Here is a 22,751-nt window from a genome sequence, read left to right on the forward strand (position 1 = left end):
ACTGTTCATGTGAGCATTATAATAAATAACAATCATGCTTTATATTTACAGAGTGCTTTTCATGAAAACCCAAGCGCTTCTCAGTGATCATTTCATTTTCATTCATACCACAGTCACCCCAGCAGCAGTAAGTGAAGTCTGGAGCCACAGCTGCCCTGGGCAGGACTGACGGAAGCATGGCGGCTAACGTGTGCCCAGTGGCTCCTCTGACCACCACCACTAGAGGTGGGTAAAAGAATCACTTCAGCAATGTATTGTGTTCCTACATTCCTCCAATTCAGCATCAATTCAGCAAAACCATGAATTGATTCACCGCGTGGCCAGAAGGGGCGCTGTGCAGGTGAGTCGCGTTTAATGAGAGAAAGCACACGCTCAAATAACAACAGGGATCGGATCATGATAGTATTTTTCAACATATTTTTAATACACAAAACTCCCAACAACTGCATTAGCAGATACTGACTACGTGGGCTAAGTAGGCCTGAGCTGTAACTTGATTCAGTATCAAACACAACAGCGCATTGTCATATACAGTAGCAACTTTTAAACCTTTCACTCCCAGTCTCCCTCTTTGGAATATTCTATAATGTTATAATACACTTGAAGTAAAGGGGCTGTGGGTGTGCGTAACTCTTACCTTTTCTAATCTTGTTTCTAGTTCACTCACTTCATTTTGGACATCTTCGATTTCAGCTCTGAAACAAAACAAAATGACAACAATTCACATCAACATTGGCATCAAAAGACTCTGCATATTTCATTTCCAAATTTCTCTCATTTAAGACTTATGCTTGCTCTTAAACACAAGCAGAAAACCGATTTTGTCTAGTCACCATTGTGGTGCAGGACACTTTTTTTACATAAATAGTTTTTTTATTATTGCTTTTCTCAGTACAGCTTCTGACAAAACAAAGGTAGCATTGTGTCCCATTTGTTTAACCAGTGAGGAATGCTTGATTCAATCGCTTGGGCGCCAGTATGGTCGCTTGAAATTATCTACATTACTCACCAAAATGAAATTGTGTATTTGTGTGTTTTGTTTTGTTAACTTCTGACACAAAAACTGCATAAAAACTAAAGCACTTCCTTGAATCTGTATTCTGCTGCTGAACTCAAAACCATTTCAGACACACGAGACCATGACTGCTGAGATTTCACAGGTGAATTATGGGTAAGATCAAGTTACGGATGATGGAGAGGTGACATGGTCAGCTTGTTTGTCAGATAACTTCGGGTAGAGGAGGCCGACTTGCTGTGGCTGAAGCCGATGGGTAGAAGAAGGCTTTTTGCGTTGGCAAAAGACTAGATTTCAAATTGTCCCCAAATGACATTGCATTCTTAAGTAAGTAGAGACAGCAAGAGGTTCTCCAGGTGAAATGTATCTATTTCAGTTTAAATAATGCCACCTTTATTCACCAAGAGTGAACACCAATGTTTACGTCTAGCAAATGGTTGGACACCTTTTCAGAGTGATCCTTAAATCATGCATTTTGACAACTCAAGTTAGCAAAAACTGTAGTGTTATATGTATATTATGACGTTAGTTCTTGCCATCAATCCATGAATGAATCCAGCTTAATGTTATGGAATGAGTGGCACGCCTTGATGTTCACATTGACTTCATGGAAAAGGTCATGCCCCGTGGCTGAAAGCTTGTGAACTACTTAGAAAAAGGCTTAATTTTAAACACACTGATCAGTCACAGACAAACGCCAGAGCAGTTAGGCGCGACACACTTTTGTGGATTCAAGAAGAGGCTGAGTGTACATAGAGCGTAATGGAAAATTTGAATGAGCCAGATATTTGGTTTTACTAGCCGGAGTTAGATTGTTAAACCTTGCCTCCCCGGACACTCCACGTGGTGAGTTTTTCAGTTATTTGAGCGTGACAGTCAGTATCTCGATCTGCTTCTCGTCTGCTCACACACCAGCAGATCAACCATGTGGTTTCCGCTGCCTTCCACCGACAGCACACTGACAGAGAAAGAGCGAGGGAGAACAGACAGTAGCCGTTTGTTTTTGTGTGTTTGTCAATGCTGCGAGGTTTGAATTCAAGAGGTCACACCCTGCAGAAAAAAGAGACGCAATTTCATTAGCGTAAAAGGGGTGAGAGCAGTATAAAATGACATGAAAAAAAATGGCGATCAGTGAATTATTGACTAAGATATGATGCAAAAAATAATGTGGGGCACTGCAAATATACACATCCTCCACTTGAATTCTAAATAAATCAAATACACATTGGAACAAAAATAAATACAATACATTGTAAGGTACAGCTTGGCTTCAACTTTCTTCCCTTTGTGTGGTTACGCACAGGTTGTCATAACACTCACTTCCTGTTTGCCTGCATTATTTAATCCATAATTAACTTTTAAAAATATCACCTGAGGCTCTTTGAATCAAATGTCAAACAGTCTACTTCACACCTATTTGAATCATTTATTTTTACAATTAGAAATTGCCACACAGTACATGAATGCATTCATTATTAATATTATTTTTTCAATAAAAGCTCCCCATTTCCTCAAGATTCGGCTCATGTGCTCTTTGAGTGGTCACATTCAAGGGGCTGTTTGATCACGAACAATGTCAAAACAAGAGAACAGCAGTGTTGACGGTGGAGTTGGATAACAAGTTCCACCATGGCAACAGCACTTCCACCTAGATCGCTGTGGTTCCTCCGGTGCAAGATAGTGAGCACAGTCTCGGGCTTTGGTCACTAATGAAAATTATTTTGTTGATTGTACATGCTCTACTGTTTATTAGTGCCTGAGCTACGCAGATACAGATTCAGAAGAATTTAATACGTCAAGACAGGAACCAACACAAGTGAGTTGGTTTTTGGGTCAGAACATGGAAGGGTTTGTCTAATGGAGGCGTTACGCATGGAGAATCCTTTTTTTTTAGAGGTGAAAAAGCAAAACAAGCCATTTGACAAGCGTAAGTGACCTCTATGTAAACCGGGAAGGACACTCATTACCAACTAAATATAAATGATATAAAATATAAAAGACGATACTTCAATGATTGTGCTGTAACAGTTACTGATCTACACAGCAAGCTAACTACATATCACTCATTTAGCGTCTTCTGGATTCTCTTTTTTAAACAGTAGCATGAGCAAACACGGTGGTTATTTTGTCACCTGTTTATGATTGTGGTTTTACCATAACAATTGCACAGTGCTGTAAAAACCCCACTCCTCTCAACTCAACCAGCGTGGGCCTGCTTTGCGAAAACAGAAACCCAATGGTCAGAAACCTGTTAGTCTTCATTTGAGCCGTATATAAAAGAGTTGTACCACCTATCCTTCACCGACATGACTTACTTCCATCCTCTCAACAGTCCAAAACTTGAGAGAGCAATTCATCCACTGAACCCAAATCCCACCTTCCAGCACTTCATTAAAATATAGTTGAATGACAATCATACAGTAGTGTCACGACAGTGGCACATTACAAACCTTTGCTTTTCAGACAAAACGTAAGCTCATTGAAAGATGATAGCTTGATAGCCAGAAATATACACTGTAGGTTCAGTCACGTGACCAACACACTTCCTCTCACACATCAATCACCTCAGTACGTCTCATCTCACTTCCTGTTCAACTCCCACCTCACAGTTACCGAGCAACAAGATCCTGAACATAAAGCCACAAACAAGTGTGTTTCCGGCAGCAGTAAGATTGACTGAATCCGATTGTGCCTGCAGCAAATTCTTGAAGTTAGATTTGTGACAACTTCCATGGGAAGCAATAAATGGGAAATGTGCCAAGTCAGCTGGTCTTAGTGACAGAGTGACTCAGAGTGGCTGCCAAAAACGATCAGGGCACACCCAAGGTTTGAGCCCAACTCCTTTCAAGGTACTTGCAACACTAGATCAGTGGCACTTCCCCAGTTATTACACCAGACAACAGTTCTGTGCTGCAAGAGGCTTCAATTACACGTGAAGAAACACTTCCAGAATGCATGTGGCAATGAACAGAGTGCTCCTAACCGTTTACAAGTTAGATTTCAGCATTCTGATTTTGACAATGTCTTTCCACATAGATCTATCTGCACCAATATTTTCAACCACTCAGGTCTTCGTGTCTCAGTTGACCCCTCTATAACCTGACAGCACAGAAACCAACAGAGCATATAAACCCTGGCTTTCTTGAGGTTTATTTGAGACAATTATTTTAATATAGAACCAGATTCCGAAGACCAGATTTCTTAAAAAAATATATATATAATAATAATAATAATAACAAAACATGTAACATATGTAATAAAGGCCATCTAATCTAATCTTAAAAATATAGCCTAAAAAGAAATAATAAATTACATTACCAAAATCCGAATTTAACTTTTAAAATAAAGTCTGCATATTATACAATTCTTACTTTAAAAAACATCGACTCATGAGTCTTTTACTTTACTTGGGAACATTTTCTTTACATTTTGAATCACCCCCACTCATCGAAGTTATAATACAGGAAGTGACCTATAGATTTAAAGTCACGAATTTCCATAAATCACAACAGCCACTTTATTTCTGCATGGAAGCTCATGTGTGTAGCACAATATTTAAACATTTTAAGATGTGACAGAGCATTAAGATGAGCCACGCACTTTTCATGTGATGGTTATGGCGTACGGAAGTTCAAAAGGCACAAACATCTTAAGGGCATTATTTGTCTTTCTCACGATGGCATGACCAACCAATAATATCAGTGACTTGTACACTAACATGGACTTTAAGGATACAGAAACAACATTATTTTCACGGTGACCATTCATGTTATCATTATTGTTGTTATCATTACTACAGTCAAGGTGCGGACGCGCGCTTTTATTTTGAAATACTGCTTGCAAATTCTGAGAATCCCCGTTTAAAAGCTAGCGTTGCGGCGTATGTTCAAAGTCGTGACGAGAGTCTTGTTTCTTTCCGTGCTTAAAGGGAATTCCTGGTCATCTCCAAGCCAACTTTGAAGAACTGGTGAGTCAGCTTGCACTGGCGACAGTGAGCGTGGGAGCTTACCTGAAACGTGGCGAGTCTTTCAAACACTCCTCAAAGTCCAGTATGATTGTCATCTTGTGCTTTCAGCGGTGGAAACAGATGCGATCCCTGATGCGCTCGGATCCGAACCTTCCTGCTTTTAAAATCCCTCCCGCGACGTTTGGGTCATTCCTCTACGGTGCTCAGAAGTTTCCCACACATTAAACAGTGTGACCTTATTCCGCCTGAATGAGCGGAAGTAGCGGTGGATTCTTTAATGTCATCTCATCGACGACGAGTGGAGGCGTCTTGTCATGTCCACTGATGCCGCAGGTCCCGACTGCAAGTGTGTGTAGCCCAACCTCTCACACCGCCACACAGCCTTCTGCACTTCCGGGGTTTCAATTGAGACGCCAATTAAAGCGGCACGATGGTGTTTTTAACTTGAGCAATGGCGTTCGTGAAAATGTTGCTTGTCTTTTTTGCTAACGGAGCTTTTCCATCTCGCTTTGTTGTTGTTATTGTTGTTGCTATGTGTGGTGTCTGCGCGTCGACTCACCACTTGCAGACTCTTGGGTGTGTATAACTTGTCTGGCGACTTTTTTTGTCACTGAGATAACTGCCCTAATGCTCAGTAGAAGAGTTTCATAGCTTGATAGATAACGTAGTTTTCCCACATATACGTTGCTTTTAAGACCAAATTGATAAGTATCTCAATGGTCATGACGCTCCAGATTCCATTGCTGGACATGTCAGCAAAGATGAACCAGAATGATGTACAGAAATGAATCGACAAAGTGATCAGCGCAGATCAACTGACTACCGGATGGTGGGAATCAAGTGAAAATCTTGGCACTAAATTTGATATTTCTAGTGGCCTTAGTTGCTTTAAAACACCAAAGGAATGGAAAGCTATGAAGCAAACACTCCCAAGGGTCTTGACTTAATGCAAGTTGACAGATGCATTAGATCGAACAGAATGATTCCTCACGTCTGTATCACAACAAACTGGAAGCTGATGAAGGGTGTTGCGGACAAAATGCCAAGTTTATTTCCTGCTTGTACATGTGTGCTGGTCAAGCTGTAGTTGTTTAAATCAAGGCACAGCCAAGCTGAGAGTTTACTGTGAAGCACCACCCCCTTAACCCTGACACTAGTCCCTGCTCTGAACTGACCCTGAGACAGCTGGAGGCTTGTTTCTAGACTTGGTTACACATCGCCTATGGAGAGTGTGGAGAGAGTCGGTGCACTGCGATGGAGGTCCATTGCAGATGTGTGATCTTAAGGATTCGTTGTTGTGCCACTGTCCTCTGTCCCATTATGTATGTTCCAGAAAAGTGGGATCCAACCGTCTCTTAGCGCAGAGCCACATTGTTTTACTTTGTTGCTGAAAAGAGCCACATCCTACAAATATGTAAGGACAATGAATAACAGCTGAAACACATGCCATACGTTTAGTTTAGGGAATGACAAAGTTTGCTGAAGAGCCGCATGAAACTGGGAAAAGAGCCGCATGAGGCTCGGGAGCCACGGATTGGCCAGGCCTATCTTAGCGTGTCGGTGGTGTCTGTCAATACATCCAAGTACTCTCAGGACATTTTAAGAAACCTCATTCAATCCAGTGATCCATCACTGTCCATCACTGTGTGATCAGGCTCAGAGGTAACCTGTGCTCCAGATCTGGACTGATGCGGTCTTCGTCAGTAAAGGTGGCGCCCCCTCACAGCCAACACACACCAGTGTGTGATCTATTACACCCTGATCAGATTAAAGCAGATGAGTGAGGTCTTATTTGGATGTGGTCTTGACCATCGTTTCAGCGCTTTTCAACTTTTAAAAGTCCAGTGGTTTGTGTTGCTCCATAGCTGAGCTGACACTATTACAACATTGGTAATTTGCTCAGATAGATCCCTAAATAATTGTTTCTGTTATAGTTAGTGCGTCAGGACTGTTGAAGGTCGACACGTGCGCTGGGATGTGTGAGTCAAAACACCACAGTCGGTCTAGCAGGACGGTGTGTGTCTCGCCCTCTGCTGACCAGACTCCGTCCCTACAGACCACTCCTCAAAAGGAGAAAAAACAGAAGAGAGGAACATAATTTCTCCGCAGCCCTGACCTGCAAGTTGGATTGTTTGTCCTGCATGTGTCACGAAAGACGTGCGCGATTCCGATTCATTTCCAAAAGTGTAAATGCTGTCGTATGTGTGCGTTTCTATGTGTAGATGTGTCAGTGCGTTCCAAACTTGATTCGACATAGGGAATGCCCCGGTGGCTGTGCATGTGTGTTATATTTTTTTATGACGACAAGAGCAATTCCGGGTTGCATTTCAAAATAAAAACGACATTTTGTCGCTTATTTAGTTTATACTGCGTGTGTTGTCTGTTTCATATTCATCGCGCACCTTTTTTCCCTTTCTTTCTTTATTTGAGTATATCTCATTCTTACATTGTTTATTTTCAGCATTTTAATCTGGGATTGTTTTGCTTTTCACTGCGGCTTAAACTAGCATTTAAAGCGAGTGTAAAATCTGAATTGTTTCCCTGTTCTATGCAGTTCAGGTGTGTCATGAACAAGGTCACGTATATCCCGTGTGAAACTGGTGAGGAGTTGGGGTCATCCATGAGAGACTTGGAGCACAGCAAAAGAAGCCTCCAAATCTGCTCCACGCTCATGGAGACTGTCTCTTGACACAAAAGACACACTGTTTTCTGCACACATTTCACATACCCATTCTCTGTACCATCGCATTCAATTGCCATTTTGTCTGCATTTTTTCTCTCCCTGATTTAGGATTAATCTTAAAGCTATCTCTATTTCTTGGGCAACAGTTAACAGTTGCACGCGTTGTACAGTCTAGGTTTTGCTTAATGTGCAAACCATGTATATCTCGAGTTCCTGTGGGGCCCCTGGTCGTGAGTTTGACATTCTGAAAGAAAAGGTGGGAGTCAAATTACATTTTTGAAATTATGATTTGTTTTTAAATGAAAGAGCGGTTTGTAATCGGCCCATATTTACTGAACTTCCTTTTACGGAATATTCCTTTTGAAAGCAGACTCCTGTCGCGGGTTGTGCTTTTATTTTGAAGAATGCATTTCCGAAGCTGCTTCCCGCCAACTTGACTCTCGCTTCTGCGCGCAGCTTCACGCTGGAGAGCAGCAGCCCTTTTAAAGCCCCTCCACGGTGATGCGGCTGTGAGGATCCGAGGAGCTCCCGGCAGAGGGTCCCTGGCTGACGCAGTTTCTCCTGCTTGACACCGGACCGGCGACATGTCCAACCGCAAGCACCGGGACAACCAAGAGGTCTGCTCCCGCAAGGTCCGGGAGCTGGCCCAGTCCGGAGTAAACAAACACTGCTTCGAGTGCAGCCAGCCCGGGGTGACGTACACCGACATCACCGTGGGCAGCTTCGTTTGCACCTCCTGCTCCGGAATGCTGTGAGTTCAAACCGCTTTCTTTGATGCGCGAAAGCAGGCAGCGACCCGGGTGTCAGGCAGGCCCGCCGTCGGACCACGCGCCAGTCTGAGACAGATTTATTCCGATTAAAAGAGGGAGTGCCAGTGCAACAGTAGGGCTTGAGCTCATGTTAATATCCATAGTCTCCATCTCTCGTCATCAATCTCTCTCTCCCTCTCTCCTCCAACAGCCACACTGCTTGCTGGTCATTTACCAGCTCTGATTTGCGTTTCATTGGGTCATAACGCAGGTTTGGAAGCCCCTCTTTCCTTCCACCAGGCTCCAGTCAGATCTTGTGTCTTGTCACATTCTGTTCTGCATGTCCCAGCACTGCGCCGGAACACAGGTTCGGCACTTCGGTGTTGCCTTATTGCGCAATCTTGCACTCTCCCACCCCTCTCTCTCTCTGTCTCTCTCTCTATCTCGCTCTGATACTCCAGCATGTGAAAAAAATAGAGGAGTGTGTGTTTGTGTCACCTATTCTCACAGTCAATACTTGAGCCTTGCGATCTCCCCTCATGTACACATCCATCCCTCTCTCACCTGTGTCCCAGGAGAGGACTCAACCCCCCTCATAGGGTCAAGTCCATCTCCATGACAACCTTCTCCCAACAAGAAGTGGAATTCCTCCAAAACCATGGCAATGAGGTGAGTGACACAAGGGCCGGGGAGAATGCAGTGACGCAACTGTGCATCACCTGGGATATAATTACTGTAGATTACCCCCTGCTCCAAATAACCTTCTCCAAACATGTCATTAAACACAAGTATTTTTTAACAATATATAAAATAAACAATTTCTTAAAGCCTGGTAAACAGTGCAATACATTTCAAAATGAAATTTTACGTTTCATCCAAAACAAAGTTCACTGTTGTGTAATATTAATCCTATAATGTGTATGAAACTGATGATTATGTACAGTCAGTATGTCACTTACTTACTAAATTTAACAGGTTTGTGTGAGAAGATTGTGTCATCATGAATTATATGGATGTGCTCACTCATCCAAGGACTTAAGTCAGGGGTTTCAGACAACCACTCACACCGACAGAGTCACCCATGTAATTCTAGAATGTAGGAGGGAACCGGAGGAAACCCACACACTGAGAGAACAAACAAACAGGCAAACAAAAGACTACCACTTAAGAAACAGAGGGGCTGTTTCTTTAACACACAGCGACTGAGGGACTCATCGAATACATACAGACATGTGCAATAGAAGATTTGTCTCAAGCACTTTATCAGCAGCTGATCAATCCCTTGTTAGTCTACATTCCAGCTGGTTATTTGATATGGGATCCATACTGGTGGTGGCAGGTTAACCTCGCCTGTTTGCTCTTTTTGTACATCAAAAACAAAGCACTACCAAAACACAAGTGCAAAGAGCTCCACGTTCACCTCCGTCCATTTCCTCGCTTGCCTCTGAACGGTGCATTAAAGCTTTCAAGTGCTCTTAATGTAGGCGGTGGGTAGCTGGGTGTGTGTGTCTGCGCATGTCATCAGCATCACCTCGTGCATCAATCGCTGACTATAATATTATAGTGATGGTGGATATGCAGTATGGACATGAATCATCCTTCATCATGAGTCAAACTCAAGGCTCATGGGCCACATTCTGTCCAAGATATAGTCATGTAATGTATGGTCCAAACTATCATTTCATATTGTCTGTTTATATTGTAAGTTTTCTTCTAATAATTTTCCTCACATTACATAATTCACAATGTTCCGCATCAACAAAAGCAGAACATGATTTTGTCCGGCACTTTTGCTCAGATCGGGAGACGGACCTGGTTGTGCGTGTTCGATCCAAAGGCGGACGGGTGCGGCGACATGAAGGATTCACAGAAGTTTAAAGAGTTTCTCCAGGACAAATACGAGAAGAAGAAATGGTGAGTGGTCACCACATTTGAATAGTAGGTCACCAATCAAAAGCTGTTTTCTCCAGGCACTTTTCCAAAAGCAAAAACCGCCGAGATTTCGAAGGCCCCTGGAGCCCAGGAGTTCAGGCTGTGCCCACTGCTCATGGTCCTCTCACCAACCAAGCCTCATCCCACAACCTTCCTCCTAACAGCAGGAATACGAGGACACTGGTGAGGAACTGTGATGATTTAAGGGCATGTGGGTTGGCTGTGCAGTGAAAGATGGAGCAGATCAAAGCTCACGAAAAAGAGAGGTGAATTGACCCGAGAGTCTTCTAGCGAGTGTTAGTCCCCGACATCAAAGCTGTGGTTGATGAATTATTGAAGAACAATGTCTCCTCCTGCTGTGCTGTGACAGATTGACACCTCATGCTTTGTTCTCCAGTCTCAGTCCCAGTTGCCTTTGTGGGACAGAAACCCCACCATCTCACCTGCCGACATGCGGACGGACGTGTTCACTGCCCGTTCTCGATCGTGCTCTCAGAGCTTCAGAGACGCTCCTCTTAAAGGTCGGAGACCGCCTGGAATTCATTCAATGGCCACATGTCTAAATGCGTGTCTTCATTGCAGATCAGACCATTTGTGGGATAGAGAGGCAGAGACCAGGTTCCCTGACCTCGTCACTGGGGGGTTCCGGCCACCCACCCTCCTTCCCTGCCCTCCCTCGCCCTTCAGGTAGACTCTCTGAGTGTTTTAATGGCTGGTCAGTAACAGCAATAAGCTTTACAGGTTATTGTCGAATTTATCGTCTGAAAAATGATTCAAGCTGACTGGGTTTTGTCCGGAAAACATAACTACAAAACACATTCTTATTTATTATCTAAGTGGATTGTCTTTTGTAGTGTGTGGTGGTAGAATAATGTCTTTTTTTCTGACTCTTTCTTCTTGTATTTTTAGTTATTCCATTTTAATCTTGGCATCCCAAGTGGCTATAACAAACTGTGGGAGTGCTTTGTGTTCCACTGTGTTTGCTTGTTTACACGCCGTAGCTGCCCCTAACCAGCTCCAAGACTCAGTTTATTGGAGAAAACAAACTTGTGATTCCTCCCTGATCTTGTTTGATAAAACAACTGTTAGTAATTCATATTCTGCTGGTGGCTAAAATTCGCTCGTGACTCCACTCATCGTCTTTTCTCCTGCAAACCTGCAGGTGTTACTCATTAATGTTCACTATGCAGAGATGACAACAATGTTTTACTCATCTGCTGCAGTGATATATAAGTCAAAAAGTACAAAGCAGAAAAAAATAACTGGAGCAGTCAGTGTTATTATTTTTGTCTTTGGTGTTTACATGGAGTCTCTGGTTTAAGGACTGATGCTGGGTTGCTATTATTGTGTGGGAAATGACTGCAGTGACTATGTGAAGATGGTTTCTCTGATTGTCGAGGCGATGCCCGTGGCTGTGATGACTGTGAGTCACTGTGGTGGGAGAGCAACATCAGTGATCTCCATCTCGCCGCTGCTTACGGGATCACACTCATTTGCCTTTTTATGATTCACAAATCCTAACTATTGCCTTCCTCCTGCCTGTAACTCCCACCCCCCTTCTGCCTCTTCTTCAACCTTCTAGCCAGTAGCTCTTTCAAAAACCACTTCACTTTAGGTAAGACATGGAAGCGATCAATACATTTCCTGTGTTCTGCGCTTCTCTGTGCTGCTTCGGTTTATAGATGGCTGCTCTGTGGGCTTCTCCTCTGCCTTGCTAGTTTGAGACACACAGCTCTCACTGTTCCTTCGGTCACATGTTACAGCCAGGTTAGATTTTTAGCTCCATCAGTCAGTTTGTCTACTTCAAAGCTTGTATCTGAAGGGCATGAGAGGAGGCAGGTCCAGCAGAGGAGAGTTAAAAGTGATGCTATTTTGGGTGGGCGCTATTGCAGCTGCCCCCGACAAGCAAGGGTCGCTGATATTTCACACCATGTTGGTGTTGAAGCACTTGAGAACTATGTTGGGAGCAGGTCCAAGCTCACAGAATCTCGAACATCCAGGGCGTTCCAGATTGAAAAGGCGGGTGACACAAATCAGTAAACACGTCTTTCAAATATGCATTTGCATGATTCATATCTCCATGGATAAAAACTTCATTCCTGATACAGACGTTTGGAAAGAGTCCTACCTGCTCACTCTGCTTGTTTCCTGCCTTTGTTCGGAAGCGTAGCTAAGACTTAAAAGCACTTTTGGCTGACTGCGCACCCTGTTAAGAGAAGACTATGTCGCCTTGTTTGCTGACTAGCATGTGCTACTAGCATGTACCTGCATGAGCAGAATTACTTCCACTAACAAAGTCACCAAACTGCTGTGTAGTGTGCTGAGACATCGCAAACTGTGAGATGGAAATTAAGATCAGCCAACTGTGCTGTTGAAGACATCAGCCGTATTGAGTTAGTTCCGCACTTTATCTGAGCATTTGCTTTGTTTAAAGCACTGCAGCTTAGCTTACGCTAGGTCGGCTTAATTTTAATTTTTTAAAACACTGAAGTGTATTCCATTTACATCGATATTTTATAACTATATATCTGGCTTTTTATTTTAAATTACTTAACATTTAAATTGTCATTTTTTTAAGCCAGCATGATCAAGTCATTTGCGTAAAATGCTTCCATTGACAAGCTGTTTTTCAGAGGTGAATTTGTGTTTTTTTTTTGTTTTTTTTTATTGAACTTGGCTGGTACATCATTTTTATCGTCTCTACTGTGTGCTCTTCACTAGTGCAGAAGTCACTGAGGAGCATGTGACCTTAACTAAATAGACCTCGAGGGGAGCTCTTCTGTGAACTTTAACATGCTTCACTCTGCTACACAACATTCCACATGCTCAACACGTGGTTGGTTGAGGTCATCATCATCTTGGGTCAAGAAAATATCTCATTTATCAAAGCTGCCTTTTGTTCCGTTGATCACAGGCCGTACAGTCTCCGCTTCAGGGACCTCCGGACCCTTCAGAGCATTCCCCAAATCTATCAGTGTGGACTTTGGAGGACTGAACCGTGCGCAGCAGCCCACTCTGCCTCAGTCTCTGTCACAGCCCCAGCAGCAGCCTGGCGGCGCTCAGTCGGCGGCACCAGTCACTTGCACCAATAATCAGGACCGCTACGCTGCAGTCTCCCACCTGGACAGCGTCTTCTCTGATACACAGTCAACTGCAGGTAAAATGCAGTTTTGTCAGAAAAACACAGGCGATAATTTGGATCACCGTCCAGGCCTTATTTGTGCTGTAAAATCAATGGAGCGGACTCCTCCCCCACAGTCACGGAGAGGCAGCATACGGCAATGCTAACAAAGAATGTTTGACTTTGGTGAACTGCAGCACTTTCATTATTTTGCAGTTCTACCCCTTTTATATCCTCATCTCACTCAGCAGTACTTTCTGAGATAACTCTGGTTTCACTTGGTAGCAAGTTCAACTCCTAAGATTAGCTTCAATTTCAGCTGTAATTCTATTTACTTTCTTTGGACAAAGCGCTTCAATATTAGCCTTACATAATTTCTGCTTGTTACGCAAGTTTTTGAAGCCAAAACTAATTTTGTCAAATCATATTGGTGTAAAATTTCTATTTTCTGATCTCATTTTTAATCCTGGGAGAATTGACACTTTTAATGACACATCATTTGAAAGTCTGTTACTGAAATATTCTACTTATCTGCCACAGTGAGACCATTTGTAACACATTCTCTCTGTTGCTATGACAACTTGTACACAATATATTGTTGACTTAGAAGGAAAGCACCAATGTTTAGCGCTTTTCAAAGAATATTTACGTTCATGTTATTTGGGCTAAAACAACTATTAAATAAGTCCATCATTGAATCAAGAGAAGAGTGACCCTTGTGTATTATAATTTCACCGTAGCTAGTAGGTGATCATGTGGCAATATGTCCTAGCTGGGGTGTTCTGCACCTGCAATGCAGATTCTACTGGATGGGCTTGTGTTAAAGTTCAGAAAAAGATTTATGGCTCTGTTGGGAGGAGGCCAAGGCGCATACTCTCAAGAGTTTAAGCAAGAATGAAGTAAATCCACTCCAGCAGGCAGGTAGCAGTTAATCCACAGATCTATGCTAAAATATTTCCCCTCCCGAAAACACTTTAATCACCCCAAAAGTTATAATCTTCAATAAGGGGGTTGATTCAGGAACGTTGCAGTTAGAAAAGAGGGCTGACTCCGATGTCTATTAAAATGTACACATTCAAGCCATTAGTGGAACACAAGATTTTCCCCAACTCTTCTCTTTATTACAGAATTGCTATGACTTTTGAGTCACACATTGTTTTTTAGATTGTTGGGTTTTTTTGTTTTTTTTACATTAAATCAATTAAATTTAATCTTTTTTTTTCTATACTGTCACTATTATAATGCTCTGCCCCACCTTCACTCCACAAATTAAGAAAGAATGAGAGACATACTACTGTTTTTTTTTAACAGTCATTGCAAAACTGTGGTCTGTCCCATCTGAGGGTGGAGTGTTGGTGCTGTGATTAAATCTCGATTTGGATTAAATGGAATCTAAATGTGTCTCAAACACTCAAGCATCAGTAGTTATGTAGATCAATGGGGGAGCAGAGCAATGTGTAATCCAGATTGTCACATCTTGTTTTGGCGGTTACACAACAGTCCCACATCAAGTGCCAAGACTTTCAGATGCTGGTTTATGCTTGTTTTTTATGGAAATTAAACAGGCCTCACTGCCATGTTTTACTTGGTTCCACTGGTGTTATAACAGCAGCTACTGTAAATTAATGTGATGCTTCCTGCAGCTTCCACCCTGTGTTGCCGTAATCACCCAGATAACATAATCCAGTCACAGTTTGTGTGATTTGTGATTCAGTTGCAGCAGAACTGATGCTGCTTGTGAATTATTTATAATTGAAACTCAATTAAGTCTATGTTTACAGCGCCGCCTGGTGGTCCGCCGCAGTATAGTACCCTCTTTGGAAACAGGCTCTCATCCAGCTCCACTCCTGCCAGGTAGACCCACGTTTTCATGTCACATTACCACATTGGTGTTAAACAGTATACCAGATGCCGTAGACACACATGTATTTTCTCATGTCAATCACAATGTTTAAGATTTGGCATTTCACTTGAAATTCTAAAGCGATCAACACTTACATCTGAGATGTGGAACATCTGAAACAAATTTAGTGATATTGGGTTTAAAGCTATGCATCGTTTTTTATCTCAATCTATTGTTTATTTGACAGCAGTGTAATCCTCCCAAGTGGTGAGCAAAACCTTTGCTTATGTAATAAATAGATGAACCCTATTCGCATTGATCTGTTTTGTTCCTCCTCCACTCAGGCTGTAAAGATCGACAGTGCTACTTGATTGTTGTTTTTCTGTACAAATAGCAACTTAAAAGTAGAAAAAAACAGGTTCATAATCGTGTTTTTGCTGCTGATAGTACTTTAATATGCTCGTTGTGTTTTCACTCATGTACTTCTTCCTCCAGCTCCCCTGGTGTCGACACATCGAGCTCGCAGACCTTTACTAGTAGGTTGCTCCACTCTTGGGGACTTTTATAGATTACCTGGGATGTTTTTATTTGGGCTGCTTTGTACCCTCGTGAGCTTTTTATTTAAGCCTGGAAATTATTGTTAAAAACGGCCGAATAGGACACAAGTACATTTCTTCCCTTTTTCCACTCCTGTTTTAATCTTACTGTCGCTCAACTAAGGTTAAGGTTAAGGTTTCTGGAGTGCGGCATCTAGTGGGGATTCGTAGGTATCACACAGTTATTAGTTCGGAGCACTCTAGTGCAGAATGAACATACGAGTGGAACATGACATTGAGTCGGTGACTCAGTTAAAATTAACTAATAATGATTGTGAGCAGTAAGATACAAAAAAAAAGCCAAAACAGAATATGAGTTGAATGTTCACCATGAAGAGGATTTAAAGATTTGAGTGTGGTATCATGACACTTTACACCTACTGAACACAGCTGTGTCTATTTTTTTCAGTTCAGATCAACCTGCACATAATCAGTCAGTGACCAAAATGAAAATTTGATCCTCCAAACCTCCTGTTCATACGCATTGGTCCACTTCATGCAGCCCGATTGATGTGTCTGTATTCAGAACAGAGATGACTGACTCTAGTGCGAGTCTGCGTTAACACTCTTCGTCTCCCCCAAACTGCCTTCATTACAATTCATCTGCGTATCTCAGTCGGTTTGAATAGTCAGGAATGTTCCCTGTTAACCCCCCAAACTGTCTATTATCTCTCTGTGACCCCCTCCCACTGTGTGTGTGTCTCAGATTTCCCAAACCCCTTCAGCTCCAGCTCTGTTTCCCAGCAGTCCATCGCCCTGTCCCCTAGTAACCCCTTCAGCAGCGCCTCAGGAGGTGAGACCCACACAACCGCTTCTTTAGAAAAGGGTAAAGCCATCTCAATGTCCAGGGCTTCTCTCTTTTAATGGACAATATTTGTGTTATGGTGAAACACTTGTTTTAGTCGTTGGTGTGTTTTTAACTTGTGGGTTTGGGCACTAGATCTTGAGGGAAGTGGTAAAATGTCCTTACTTGTTTTGCCCTTAAAAGTTTGCTGCATCATTAGCGGGTGCTCTGTAGTGGACTTGCCTCCCGTATTTTGCCCAGCAGCAAGACCCATCACGTTCAGAATAACCAATGGAGATGAATAAATGAACAAGGTAATGAATAAAATAAAGGCTGCTAAAACTGAGTTTTCAGAACTTCACATCTGACATCTTTTCAGGTTGGACATCTGAATGTAGACTGGTCTTTCTTACATTTTAATTCTGTTTTAATGTGATCAAGTTATATAACTGATGTTAATAATAGAAGTAATTAATAAAGTAGGGCAGGTCTGCCATATTAAAAATATTAGAAGTTGCCTATACTGAATGTTCCAATACAGCGAATACTGTTGAATTTTAAAACAGTGCCCGATGCATATACAGTTGGCAGGCTAGCCATAATGATTCCATGTTACTAAACTTGACTTGTGGCAGTGAAACCTTTTGTAGAAGCTTCAAGTCTTCTGAATCTGAATTTAACATTGGACGCAAAACGCTATATCTAAATGAATCGTGAAATGTTGTGATATTTTAGCATCATTTCCATTCTGTTTGAAATTGATCATTTCTTTCTATTGACAATTCAGCCACCTGTGATCTTTGTATTTATTGAACAGGGGAGTCAGGCCCATTGGTCACCTCGCCCACCTCCGTTTTCCCAACGTCCACGTCGTTCACAGCGCCCACCACCCAGAGTGCATTTCCCCAGGAGTCAGCTTTTGACCAGGAAGCCAACGGTAATTGATTTTCGGGGTTTTATATTCCGCTGTTTGGTTCTTGAAAAACTGGTGCTTACATTTTGAACGAAGATTGTGCTTTTCTTTATTTCAATTTAACGTTGTCAGCACATTCTGTATTTCTGTCATATAACGCAAGTTGCAGGGGTTGTAGCAATTCAAATTTAGATCGGATCAGAGCCCACCCTTCTCACCCTGGTCTCTCTTCCCTCTGGCAGGATGATTTTATTTTTATTATTATGATGATTACTATTATTATGTTTTTGACTGCGCGTTATTCCAAAGCACTTCCCTAGTTGGTGGGATCCCTACTGACGACACAATAAATCTGATCTGATTCATTTTTGCATCTTAGTCATTGAGTGTGATCACCTTTTTTTTAATCAAAACTAGATGTGCTTTCTCTTTTTCTCCCACTCACCTTTGGGATATTTTTGAGCCAACCTGTTTCCCCACATTAATAGTTTAGAACCCAAGAGAGTAATTCAGGTCAAAGCATTTAGCCTTCATAGCTAAGGTTCTTCTTACTTCGTACTTCTTAAGAACGGCATGAAACTTTCTGAGATCACTTTAACTGACGTATTGCGGCTTTTGGTATTTCCCAGGCTTTGGCTCCTTCCCTGCTCCTGATTCTCTGCCTAAAGTCCCTCGGCCAATGTCGGTGAACCCGTTTACAGTGAGTACCCTCTTTGCCGAATGGCAAACCTTTTCTCCTTTTCACCCTCCCTTTTGTCTTTCAGGGGAATGTTTACCCGAGTCGAGGGACGTCACGGAACCCTTTCATCTGATTCCCCTTTCCCTGCCGCCCCCACACATATCCATCTCTGGGAACTCTGAAAGAAGTGAACTTGAGGAGCCACTGCCATTTCAATGCCTCTCTGAAGTATTTTCAACCTCTTAGGGAGGGGTCAGACGCCCATGCAGCCCCAGAAACCCCATCCCCATTTCTGTCTGTGTCAGATTATCTGTTTGGGTTTTGAAGAGAAAGGTGGCATGAACAATTTCAATAACAGGTTTTCATAGAGTCTGCCTGGTGTTTAACAGTTGTCCGTGTGCCAGTAGATGCCACCTCAGGGCTCAAGTGAGAGTCGCGAGTGCAAAACGCCTAAATGGTTTTTTGCAGATGTTTCATCCAAGTCCCTGCTGCTACTTCTGCCACTGCTTTCATCTTCCTGCTTTCAAGTGCAAACAAGCAGCTGGTCTTTAAATACATCAGCAATGTCTTCTGCCTTTTACACATCCAAAGGGAAAAGTCGGTTCGTAACTTGACCCTGTTTCTGCATCAGTCATTTTCAGATGTGTGCTACAACCCAAACAGCTCTGTGATGCAATACACAGGTATTTGGTCACGAGTATGTGTGTGTGTTTGCAGTTGAATCTGTCTACTCTCAGGCTGAATGAGCTTAGAGGGCTAAAAGGAGATGCTACTGAATGTAAGAGAAAAAAAAGCTACTTATTAATAACTGTTGTGTCTAAGAAATGTATTTGCTTTCTGTACTGGACCAAATATTTTGTTTGACTTTGGGAGACTAGAGATCTATTCCCCTCATTTTGCCAAAAATACCAGAGTGTTCCATGTTACGTTTTTTTATTGTCAAGTATGTCACGTTCATAAACACTTCGTTGCTTCTTAACACAGATGACTTGTGTTTGCTTCCCATAGTTGTTTGCTCAGTACAAGTGCACGGGCTGGATTCCAACAGCAGGGGGCGGGTGCAGCCCACCATTCTCTGTCCTGCTGCGCGGGGTTACTTTTGGCTGCGTGTTGCATAACTGCACGGACACGGTGCAAAATTAGAACTCCTCTCTGTGATCTCGCTGGCTATTATTAGGTTTGAGCGAATTGTAGTTAGCGCTCTGCGTCTCTAATTCGTAGAACATGCTGCCTTTATAACATATTTTATGGCAAGATGAAGAATCAATCGTCTAAACCGCCATTCTTACGAATATAAAAGTATATAAAAAAATAAGTATATTTGTGTCGGAACACAGTTTAAGAACTGTGCTTGAGCTTATTATGTCAATTATTTAGTCATTTCACAGCTGTTTAGATAAGTGCAGCGCAATGGTTTTTATTCGAAAAATCTCTCATTGGCGCAGTCATGATATTTCACCGTGTTGCCTTCAAGAGTAGTGGGGAAATACAAAGCAACGTATTACGATGAATGAGTTTTGCAAGCAATTATGTTTATGACAGTTACCTTATGTGGTACCTTATTATGGTTCCATGTCTCACATTCATGTCTTGCTGTATTCACAGTACAACTGAAGTATGTGGCTGGTACTTCTAAATACTATTCAGTACGCCTGTTTCAATGTAGCAACTAACGAATGGACCATTGTAATTTTTTTGTTGTTATTATTAACTATAATAATAACAGTAATAAACACTAGGAATTCCAAGATGAAACACTATTTTCGTCCACAAACTTTCCTTTTTTCTATTTGGCAAGCATTTGAAATAAAAAAAAATGTAGTCACAATGACTATATAAGTTAATAATTAAGGATATTTGGCGTTGTCGGGAATGTTAGCATTTCTGCTAGCAGACACGCGACATTCCGATACGATAATGTATGTTTGCTCAGTAAAATTGAAAAATGGGTACGTATTGTATGTTTACAGAAACTATATTTTACTGAGAATTAAAGTCTGGTTTGCCGCTGTTACAGATCAGTAGTTGTTGTGTATACGTAAGTTGCCGTTATCGGACATGCAACTGCATGTTTTACAGAAAAGTAAAGCAGAAAAGTTTAATGTGACGGAACACTCGTTCACTATTAAAAGCTTGCTTGACTCATACTTGTACCCCAAACAATAAATTCCATTAACAACCGAGCCATAACAGTCCGGCTACACCAAAGGGCTGTTTAACTCTCGACTTTTCAGCGTGCGCGTGTAAACACGGAGCGTTATGAAAGGTTGCTACATGTGCTCCTGTGGGTCTCCGTTGTCGGACTCTGGGCGGGGTCAGTGAACGCACCATGTTCTAGAGTACAGCGCTGAGTGACAGTCTCCCTCCACGGTCGCTGCTGCGCTCCACGCTCCGTGACTGAACCGGAGACGAGGCGTGGACGGGGGTCGTGGAAGCTCGTGCAGCGGGAAAAATTCGGGGCACCGTGGACTCGATGCGATTCCAGCCGCTGTAGTAGTTATAGAGTAGTGCAGGAGGAGAGTGGGGGGGAGCTGTGCGTCGAGCTGGACCGCATGTGCTTCTCCTCCTCCGTGTGCGCCTGGAAAACTTGCGCTGCAGAAGAGCAAAACAAACGAGGAGCGGACTGACTATAAATAACCCTTTTCACCTTCGCTATTTTGCGACCCCATCCCGCGCTCTCACGTGCCTGTCCTGAGGAGAGCAGCGGCGGCGGAGCCTGGAGATGTTTGAATCCCCTCGCCGAGCAAGCACAAGCCCCCGCTAGAGAGGAAAAGTTCAAGCCGCCACTATGGAGAGTCAATCCAGCGAGCAGCCGAGCTGCGAGGACGTGCGCAAGAGCGGCTACCTCCGCAAGCACAAGTCCATGCACCGGCGCTACTTCGTGCTCCGCGCCGCTTCGGAACGTGGTCCGGCCCGTCTGGAGTACTACGAGAGCGAGAAGAAATTCCGTGGGAAGGCCCCCGTGCCCAAGAAAGCCGTGGCCCTGGAGACCTGCTTCAACATCAACAAGCGCGCGGACGCCAAGAACAAGCACATGATCGTGCTCTACACCCGGGCCGAGAGTTTCGCCATCGCCGCGGAGAACGAGGCGGACCAGGACGAGTGGTACCAGGCCATGGTGGAGCTCCAGTGCAAAAGTAAGCGCCAGTCCCCCGGGGCAGATCTGACTGCCTTCCCCTGACCCTCTGCAGCCAAGTTCCCGATCACATATATGCGCACTTTTAACACAACTTAAACGCGAGGTTAGTTGCGCGCTGTGCACAGATCCCTGTGCTTATCCCCCGCAGCAGCTCTTATCACTGGTGCCAGACTTGATCCCCAGACTGACGCGCTGTGCGGCTCAAGTTATGTCACAACTACTGGTGTTTAGTCGCTACTTTTCTGATGACAACGTGGAAGTGAAATGTGTCACTGAGTAGTGCCGAGCCTTCAGACTTCTTGCAGTTGTCTGTTCAAACACAGCTGTCCAGGGTCACCAGCCTCGATCACCTGTGTGTGAGCCAGAGAGAAGGCAGCAGGCCATCAGGGACACATGATGCAATCTGGACAAACACAGATAAGAGTTCAAGGAGCTTCTACACACATGACCCGCTCCTCTGTTACATAAACCATCTGATTATTGGATTTACATTTAAACACCTGAGGCAGAAAAATGAGGCCAACTGGGCGGCAAGAAGTGCTGAACAGTAACTTCACGGGGAGTCATTGATGCATCATGCGGTTTGGGTGGACCACGTATTACTGATGTGCTTTGGACACATTGATCAATGACCCTCGGTGTCCCCCATCACATGATGAATATATATGAGAAGCTTTCACAGAGCTACTCTCCAACTGCAGTTCTTCTGAAGGTCAGAGGCCTGGCATGTTTTATTAAAGTACTTTCCCACGGAGCAGACCTGACCGACCCTGTCCTGCGCCCACTGAGCTGTGTGTAATGTCGAGTGAGAAACAACAACCAGTGGTCACAAGTTAGCGATAGTCAAAACAACCTTAATATTTCATCCGTTTCAAACCTTAAATGAAAGCTAATGCAACATTGCAGGTCACATCCTCAGGATTGACTCAGTGGTTCTGGGAATTCCTTTAAAATAAGTCATTTGAAGCTCGGACATAATGTCCTGGAGTAGCATCAACTCACTCACAGTCAAATCTTTCAGATTTGTAACACTAACTGGCACAGAGGTGCCTGCCGACTGCCAGCGGCTGCAGCGCTGCTCCGCTCTGCACATGTGGGATCTCTGACTCCCCCAATTGCTCTCACACAACTGGTGCCCTGTGTGTGTGTTTGTGTCCACGGCACACTCTGCTCCAACTATTTGACAAGTTGCTGCGAGACTGAGGAGAGACAGGAATGTGAGTGGACAGATGTTGGCACCAAGGTGCCACACTGGGAATTGGGAGGAAATTAACTGGGAGAAAGTGTAACGCCACGTTCTCTTCAGGAATCTGGCTTGAGTTCTGTCTAA

General features: G+C 43.3%; 3 protein-coding genes across 10 annotated transcripts in view; 2 read left to right on the forward strand and 1 right to left on the reverse strand.

Moving 5' to 3' along the window:
* Positions 1 to 5,356, reverse strand: part of acap1 (ArfGAP with coiled-coil, ankyrin repeat and PH domains 1) — a 19,905-nt gene extending 14,549 nt beyond the window's left edge. For both annotated transcript variants that reach the window (XR_008414114.1, XM_053858792.1), the window contains exons 1-2: positions 5,025 to 5,356; positions 638 to 695 (exon numbers count right to left, since the gene is read on the reverse strand). Coding sequence is in view for 1 of the 2 variants with exons in the window: in XM_053858792.1 (XP_053714767.1) it covers positions 638 to 695; positions 5,025 to 5,077 (111 nt within the window). In the remaining variant the exon portion in view is untranslated. The remainder of the gene's footprint in view (positions 1 to 637; positions 696 to 5,024) is intronic.
* Positions 128 to 19,257, forward strand: agfg2 (ArfGAP with FG repeats 2). Of its 7 annotated transcripts, none has more exons than XM_053858796.1 (15): positions 128 to 225; positions 8,122 to 8,416; positions 8,990 to 9,083; positions 10,213 to 10,328; positions 10,385 to 10,529; positions 10,744 to 10,867; positions 10,929 to 11,033; positions 11,929 to 11,961; positions 13,261 to 13,503; positions 15,249 to 15,321; positions 15,806 to 15,846; positions 16,613 to 16,699; positions 17,508 to 17,627; positions 18,233 to 18,303; positions 18,368 to 19,257. In XM_053858796.1, the coding sequence occupies exons 2-15, from the start codon at positions 8,250 to 8,252 to the stop codon at positions 18,413 to 18,415; spliced, it is 1,467 nt and encodes a 488-aa protein (XP_053714771.1). In that variant the 5' UTR covers positions 128 to 225; positions 8,122 to 8,249; the 3' UTR covers positions 18,416 to 19,257. The 7 variants fall into 7 exon arrangements, 6 of the variants coding, with proteins under 6 accessions (XP_053714771.1, XP_053714770.1, XP_053714769.1 ...); XM_053858795.1 differs by lacking the exon at positions 128 to 225 and adding an exon at positions 4,887 to 4,982; XM_053858799.1 differs by lacking the exon at positions 128 to 225 and adding an exon at positions 8,626 to 8,685 and having other exon boundaries at positions 8,332 to 8,416.
* A 1,384-nt stretch (positions 19,258 to 20,641) lies between these two features.
* The window catches only part of si:ch73-335l21.1 (insulin receptor substrate 1-B), a 48,656-nt gene continuing 46,546 nt past the window's right edge, over positions 20,642 to 22,751 (forward strand). Inside the window, exon 1 of the mRNA XM_053858629.1 lies at positions 20,642 to 21,419. Coding sequence (XP_053714604.1) covers positions 21,071 to 21,419 — 349 coding nt within the window. The 5' untranslated portion in view covers positions 20,642 to 21,070. The remainder of the gene's footprint in view (positions 21,420 to 22,751) is intronic.

This window comes from Synchiropus splendidus, chromosome 3 (genome assembly GCF_027744825.2).
Source record: "Synchiropus splendidus isolate RoL2022-P1 chromosome 3, RoL_Sspl_1.0, whole genome shotgun sequence".
In the NCBI taxonomy this organism is placed as follows: domain Eukaryota; kingdom Metazoa; phylum Chordata; class Actinopteri; order Syngnathiformes; family Callionymidae; genus Synchiropus; species Synchiropus splendidus.